Source organism: Thalassophryne amazonica, chromosome 10 (genome assembly GCF_902500255.1).
Source record: "Thalassophryne amazonica chromosome 10, fThaAma1.1, whole genome shotgun sequence".
NCBI lineage: Eukaryota > Metazoa > Chordata > Actinopteri > Batrachoidiformes > Batrachoididae > Thalassophryne > Thalassophryne amazonica.
Window position 1 is genome coordinate 84,733,786 of NC_047112.1, and position 8,347 is coordinate 84,742,132.

At 40.5% G+C, this 8,347-nt stretch overlaps 1 protein-coding gene across 5 annotated transcripts in view; it reads left to right on the forward strand.

Moving 5' to 3' along the window:
* Positions 1-8,347, forward strand: part of ralgps2 (Ral GEF with PH domain and SH3 binding motif 2) — a 286,105-nt gene extending 277,758 nt beyond the window's left edge. For all 5 annotated transcript variants that reach the window (XM_034180398.1, XM_034180393.1, XM_034180396.1 and 2 more), the window contains 3 exons: positions 133-238; positions 4,443-4,534; positions 4,612-8,347. In XM_034180398.1, the coding sequence (XP_034036289.1) occupies positions 133-238; positions 4,443-4,534; positions 4,612-4,641 (228 nt within the window). In that variant the 3' untranslated portion in view covers positions 4,642-8,347. The remainder of the gene's footprint in view (positions 1-132; positions 239-4,442; positions 4,535-4,611) is intronic.

An 8,347-nucleotide genomic window follows, 5' to 3' on the forward strand; every position in this document is an offset into this window, starting at 1 on the left:
ACATTCACGCAACCTCTGGTGTTATTTCTGGTTTCCATTTGAGGGGAAAGTAGAATTTAGACACAACAGCTTTCATTAAAAAGAGTGCTAATGTAATGTAAAAAGAGTGCTAATAACCTTTCCTGTTCTCAGTTCAAGTCCACATCCTGTAAGAGCGCATGTGTGGTGGGATTAATGGCCATGATGGCCGATGACCCTGAGCATCCTGATGTCTTCTTACTGACAGACTCCGAGCACGGTAAGACTGGCACTCACACTAACTGTTGAGTTTCTATACTTGAGAACCCTTGTTGGCAGAATGAATTTCGTAACCCATTTAGGTGTAGACTGTTCTCATGTGCCACAAACATAACTGGAAGGAAGCCCTCCTCATGATCATCTTAAGTGGGCATACTAGAGAACACATGCAGCATTTTTCCTCAGTCATAATTCAGTTTTTCCATGTGAGTTGATGTCTGTACGTGTCTGTGTGTGGCATACTGATAACATCATGTCCAATTCAGGGAGACTGAAGCCGCTGATGATGTGTTACAAGAGAGAAAATGAACTGAATATCCCACTTCCCAGTTTAGATGTTTGACCAAGCACACAGTCTGTCTGAAACATTGATATCTTCTTGACATTGAGGACATTTAGAAGCAGTATGTTGTCTCAGAACATACATGAAGTGAGATTGGTCGGTGGGGTTTTAGTTTAAATGCAGCTATGCCTTTATCACATAGTTTTACCACATCTATAATCCTTACTGGTGGCTTGACTATGTAAAATTCCTAATCGTCATATTTAGACATTTATATACTAGTGAGAGGCTGCTTAAACCTCGTGGAGCATGTCTGGCTTTTCCCTTATTGTATGGAGTAAAGAGTTGTGTCAAAACATGTAATGGTGACATCTGGTGGATGACAAAATTGTAGCAGGCATAAATTTCAGCTTTTTCATGCACATTAAAATTCAATTTATGATAGATTGATTTGAAAACATGAACATATTTAACATAGGTCCCTTTGTCCGCTAAAATGTAAAATGGATAATACACACAGTTTGTATTTAAGTTAAACTGCAGAGGGCAGGGGTCGTAGAGACGTGTGGGAACAATTTGTGTTAACTTTTTTGGTGACATAAGATCAAAATGTTCCCACATAGGATAGGTTTTCCTGTTTTTGGCAACATAAAATTGGCTCTGTATCTCTAACTCTCTCAGCAGGACAGCCACAATTCAGGCAACACTCACGCTGCCAAGTTGCCCAATTGGAAATGATTTTGTGTCAGATGCTATGCAGTAAATGTAGGGGTAAAAACACGCCTTCTGAGAAGAGCATTTGTTTGTGCTATTGTCCAACTACAGTCCCTGTTATGGATTGTAGAGAAGGACAACAGCAAGGTCTCATGTTAACTAATTCAATTCACTTTTCTTTATACCGTGGTTGGAGCACTTACGACAATAAGTATGACATGCTCCTAAAGCAAATGCAGTCCTAAAGAATAAATAAGTAAGATAAAAAATAAAATGATTTTTTTTTAATTCTAAATAAATCAGGTGCTAATAATTTCTTGATAAGTAATTATACCAATAATGTTTTTTTCATTTATGCAATGTTAAAAATGAGCACCGTCAGTAAGCTTGTTCAAATTGCCATCTGCCACCAAACTAAGCGCCGTCGCCGTGTCAAAGGTTGCGAGAGTGCTAGTGTGACCACGCGGTCCGTCAGTGCTCAGTTGCTACATGTACGCAAACGCAATACGTCGTGTGCTTACGTTAAGGTGGTCTCGGCGTGCAATGATGCAAAACGTATGGAACCCAAATTGTATGGTAAATGGAACAAAATTGCAAATGGGACAAACGATTAATATCTCGTGACATACAAACCAATCAAATGACAAGGATCTATTTAGATGTCATATAAAAACGATTAAAAGTATAAAACAGCAAGTGCTCAATATGTGCCGAATGCAGGTTGTGTAAACATTACAATAATATAAACTGGAACTGTTGCAGTAGCAACAGTAAGTACCACAAGTAATGCTTATCCCCAGATACCATAGTGCAGTGGTTCCAGACTCTGGTCCTCGGGGTGTAATGTACTGGGCATGTTATCTTGTGAGCCAAATTAGCACAGTGCTACTCAATCATATTTTCAGCTCTGAAGGTTAGCAAAGGTTCTGTCAGAGTCACCAGCTTGTAGAAGACTGTCAAACGGGGTATTATTTGGCCAAAGAAGGCAAACTCTTAGCCAACCTCATGTTAGGCTTGTGGTGCAGTATTCCATTGGTTTATTGTTGTGGACAATCTGGAGTTTAATTCATCAGCAGCGAGCCCTGCCCAGTGGCACTTCAGGGCTGTTGGAATTACATAGGTTGTAGGAAGGGCTTTCCCGGCCCTGAATAAAGGTTCTACATTCTCATTTTTCAGGGTGTCCCTGTGATGGAGATGCACACAAAGGTGTCATCCCCTAAAAATGGTCTACACCTCATGCAGTGGAAACCAGTCTATTCTGTCCCTGTTAGCTGGTGACATTAGCTCATCTTATGAATTGTTGGCATGAAATGTTGTAGCATTTAATATGTATGTGCATATACACCTTACACCCCTCAGATAAATCCTCAGTTTTGTAGAAGCAGTTGCAAAGACCAAATTGTCTACCTGTGATTATTAATAGGATAAAGAGTATTTGAAGCAGACTGAAGATCAGGATTCTGACATTAACTTCCAAAGAGAGATATTGAAAATGTTCAAATACTGCAGATCAGTGGGAGCTGATCGTGAAGTGGGTGGATGGTTAAAAAAAAAAAAAAAAAACCACAGTGTAGTCCGAGTGGTACAGCTAGAAGAGGCTTTCAGTACTGCTGTGTGACTGAGAACTTAAGGCTCAGGTTTATAAGACCAGCAATGATGGATGGGGTCAAAATTTGGATGTGGGAGAAATGAGAATGCTGTAGCATAAAATATTGTAATCACCTGCAGGAAGTTAGAAATGTATCAATTGCATTTAGAGTCAAAAGTCCTGAAATGAGGGGTTAAACATCTGCTTTAACTGGATACAATACAAACAACGTCTGTGTCTGTGTCAGGTCTGTTGCCCTAACTGGACCTGGCACTTAAACTGTGCCTGAGATCGGATCCTGCAAAACACAATTTCTCAAAGCACAATCACATAAAAAGAGACAACATTAGACAGAGATCTCTTTTGTGAGCTTTGCGCAAAGGGGAGAAGCTTCGGAGAGAGCGTACAAACCTAAGACCAACCTTGCTTTCCCTGCTCCTCTCTGCCGCCCCCCGGTGCTTGCTCTTTTATTAGGAAAGAAAAAAATCATAAACAATACAACGTAGCATCAGGGTACATTGTGTTTGGGGAAGGGAGGGGTGAACGGTTGCTTGTGAGTTACGGTTTCCTGTGAAACATGCTTGTTTCTTTTACCGAAAGAAGGGAGTAAGCAGTTAAGTTTCGATGTCAACAGAGTCCTGAAACAACCTTTAGTTCATCACTGTGGCTGAGCAATCATTTAGCTTAAATGCAGCATATATGAATGGGTACATAATTATTATGATTGAATGAGTAAATGAAGTATAAAAGAATATAATTCAGACAATAATAAATGTAGAATCCTTTAACAAGTCAGCTAAGACACATATTCTTTCAGTCTTGTGGCTGGTTTCACTCCCACATCACACAGATAACAGATAGTTGATACAGTTCATTTCACAAGAAGCAGAAACTCAACTCAGACTACTTTTGATTACATTGAATATCATGTAAGCAGGCAATTATTAATTAAATAAATGGTAACAACTCATAAAATCCCCATCAGTCTGTTTTACCATTTATTACCCTAATTCAGACACTGAAATTCCAATGCCTTGAGTAACCAGTGACATCAGTATGTTTTACAATAATAAGGTTGCAAAGACCTTGAGAGAGCGCTTTGCTTTTTACCCATCATGGTTCTTGTGTGACACCTTTGTAATGAGACACTTTTTTTAGGCTATCATTTGGGACTGAACCATCTGGTATTAATTTGCACTGACAAGGGGCAGGACTGCTTTCTAATTAGTGATAGATTTCAGTTGATGTCTTGGCTTTCCATGCGTTTTTGTACGTCCCTTTCTTCAGGTGTTCAATACTTTTCCCTGTGTTATTTCACATTATTACACAAAACTAAATTCACGGACATCGATATTGGGTTGTTACTGACATCTAGTGAAAATTTCATGTCAGTAGTAACTTTACAAATATATTTACTGAGAAAAATGGTGATATGTTCAATATATTGTACCCACTGTACATGAGGAACGTGAGGAAAGATCTTGTCATGTTCATGTCCTGTATATATACTTTTTTTTTTTTCCATTCATGTCCTATGGAATTGTGTGGATCATTTATCTCTTGGTATCGTAATCAGCCACCAAATTACATTAAATTAAACTTCAAGCATCTGTTTTCCAGGTAACACCTACAAGTATCAGGCAGGGAGCAGAATGAACGCCTTGCTGTGGTTCAAACACTTGAGTGCTGCCTGCCAGAGCAATAGACCACCGGTACAGTGCCACACCAACATATGCACACTCACAAACTGCTCAGTGCCCTCGGAGCTTACACACGTCTCTCTTAATAGGTTCCTGCTAACCTGATGTCATTTGAATGAGCAACACAAAGGAAGACGACTGACTGAGGACAGAACAGCGGGATGAGGAGGAGACTATTGAATGACTTGAGTTGTGGGAGCTTTCACTGCCACGAGGGCTGACCAGCGGTTCCCTGAATTGTGCTCTGGCCTCACCGCAGCCTCACCTGCCACCACTGCCTTAATCACAGTCCCCTGTGTGTACGAGTCTGCGTGGCTGAAAGTGGCCGGTGTTCTGACTACTGATCAAGGATCTGCACCACTGCTCCTTTATTTTTTGTTTTTTTTTGTTGGTTTTTTTCTGTGGGCGTTCTGCATTTCAGCGAAGTCATTTAACTTCTCACAGACTGTGCTGAGGGACACACACAATCTTCTCCTTTATTTATTTATTTTTTTTGTTTGTTTGTTTTTTCCTGGGGTAACTTCTTTTAATTGCCCTCCGTTCACCCCCATCACGCTCTGACGCTGGATGTTTGCCTTTTCATTAATGGGATGTCACTCATGCACAACATGCACGCTCCCGTTGGATTAGTCTGCTAGACTTCAGAAGGTTTGAAAACACTTTTATTTATTTATTTATTTTTTTCTTATTGCAGCTCAGTTGACTCCTCCAGCACAGACATTTGGCTCTTTGTCTACGTGAGTTTGCTTTGGGTCACGATTATTTGCGTCACGATGCAATCACACGCTTGAACGCAAGCGTATTTGATTGCATTGTCTTTAACGTAAGGGCTCTGATTCGCAATCAATCCCAGCATAAATGCTTCCCCACCTCTCTGATGGGTCTAGTTTTTAATACAGATCTTGTAATGTTGTTCCTTCCTTCCCATTCTGTCGTAGCCTTGCTAGGTTTTGTGGATGTTTGTGTGTTTGTAGAACAGGCTTGCTCGGGGTGGGTGTTCCAATACTTGCTTAAATAACACAGATTGTGTCCTTTTTTTCTTTTTTCCTGCACAGGTACGATTATCCCAGAACCTAAACTAAGAAGTAGTCAGGGTTCTGGAGAAAAGTCTTTCTTTTTACAAAGCTGCATTTTGTTTGAGTGGCATCAGCTTGGAAGGACCATGCTCCTTTCAGTGGACTCGCACACAGAATAAAACACTAAAGACTTGAAACTGTGATGGAGCCCAAGGGAGAGAGCAATGAGAAATCCTAACACGTGGTTTTATATCCCTCCTCCCCTTATGGTTGGATCCTCTCATTCAGAGCTACCTGGAGCTATACACAACGTGTTTTATGTCTTGTTCCATATTTATTTTGTTTTTGTTTTTGATAGGCATGCTGCAGTTCACAGTATTACCATGTAGTTGATGATTCATTGCACGTCAGTGTAGTTTTGTCTGTTATATTTGAGTATTAAGTTGTTTTTTTTCCTCTTTTTTTTTTTTTTTTTGGTTTTTACTTTTTTTTGAGTGATTGTTTTTCAACATTTAATGTCCAGCTGGGTTTTACAGTCTTCCATTTGCTCCTCTTATTATATTGACCGGCACCCCCACCGATCACCTTTAGGCTCTAACCACTTCACGTCAGAACTGGGATAGCGTACACACCGTGAGCACTTTGGTTATGATTTGCGCAAAGCAATATCTTTGTCGCTCTGGTTTTCTTTAGAGAAGGCAGAGAGCTCCAGAGGAATAAGGTGTCGTAACAGCTGTTGGGATTTGATATTTTCCACCCAGCATCGCAAATGCTTCGGTGTGCCACAAATGCACAAATCCTGTTTGTTGTTGCACAATCAAATTCTGTGCTGGGAACTTTTCGCCCAGAATATTGTAGCCGTTCATTGTTGTTTACATTGTATTTTTACACAGTCTTGAGCCCACAGTCACAGTCCTCTGTCTGCTCCACAGCCCTTGGGGAAAGTTGTGCATCAGCAAAGTGGGCTTCCCATCTGTCCACAAGTTTTTTTCCTCTGCTCAGTCTGTGTTCTAGACTGTTAGTGGAATAGAAAGGTTAACAGATCTATCAGCTGATATCCCTCCAACTCCCCTTTCACTGTTCCAGCCTTCAGCTGTTTTTGTGGACCTGCAGGGTTCAGGCCTAAATAAAGCATCCACTACAATGATGCTTCCACACTAGGCACAATATGCAGCCATGCAATTTGTTGTGCACCATTTATTTAGTTCAGCTTGACATTAGAGAGAATCGTGGTATCAAACCACATGATTATTTGTTGCCTGTAAAACTGTGTGTCGTTTGTTTTTTTTATAGCATCTTTCCTGTGGAAGAGAAGTTAGTGGATGCGCATGTGAAAAATGCAGTCAAGCCAAACATAGAATGCACACACATTCATGTGCCTCTGCGCCTCCATTTTTTTTTAAACACCAGTTCAAAGGAAGCCGGCTAGTCCCTGGACGCTGCCGTCACCGCTGAGCAGCTCAGAAGCCGGCAGGCCTGTGTAACTGATGGCCAGCTCATACCCGCACTGGATAGTGTTGTATTGAATTCAAAGAACAGACAGAAACGTAATCGGTTCTGATATGACCGCGGTGTCGAGGCACAGGAAGAGCTTCTTGTGCGTCATAGAGCAGAAGCTGATGTGACACACTCTGATTGGTGGAGCTCTGTGCTGATGTTTGAACGGGTTGGTGATTGTTGGCTGGAGCAGACAGTATGTTTAAAACAGCGTACTTTTGTTTGTTTACATTTGTATCGGAGAAAGTGGAATATTGCCAGAATCGCACCATTTTTACAATTTGGTTACTCGATAAACTGCTGCTGCCTCAAATTTTGGGAGCATGAGAAGTGTGACAGATCCTGTAATCATCCCCATCACACTTCCCGTCTATTAGTTAATCTTATGTAGTGGTTATTGAGAAAATTATATGAAATGGTGTAATTCAGTTTGATTTCTTTGTTTTTTCCTTCCTGTTTTTCCACATCAATAGACGAGGAGGGGTGCATTTGTAAGTTTTGAATACCTTTGTCATGTAGAGCACATTTTGAGGTTTCCTCATTGTAAGCAGTTTGCTGTTTTAAATTGTTTATGTGTAACGTATAGTCAAAATAATGGAAACACAATTTCTATGGGATTGTTATTTTATTTGCTGTTATTTTAGTATTTTTTTTATTTATTTTATTTTTAGGCCAAATCACTTTCACCATAATGACCGTGACCACCACAGCATGTGTGACATTTAGTATCTCCAATCAATATTAATTTTGAACTTTTTTTTTTGAAATGGCAAAAATACATTGTCTTACATGAATACAGATGTGATGCCATGTTGAAAAATCGTCTTTACTGTGTTCATGATGTGCATCGTGTTTCCATTAATTTGGCCGCCCTGTTTACAAATGCACAGCTCATCTTCAACAGAGTCTATTTCCTCAGATTTTTTTTTTTTTTTTTTTTTTAGGGTCATAAAATGTTTAATAGTTGATATAACGGCTTCCAACAGAGGGAGCTGTAGTGTAATTATGACAGGTGTCTGATTTGATAGAGAAATGGAATGAGTACCGGCTGTGCTCCGGCCACTCTGCACCGGGCGAGTATCGTTCACTCTTCACCAGGGACGGCATCAATGTGTGTTCTAATCAACATATGTGACAATGATTATTTCTAAATGATCCTCACAGTCACCCTGTTCTTGGCTCTGCGTGCGCGTGTGTGTGTGCGTGTCACCCATGTGACTGGCGAGCGCTGTGACCTCAGTCCTGAGTGATGCGCTGCCAGGTGTGAAGACAGAACCAATAAACACTCTGCCCTTTTGTTTTTTACTCCACA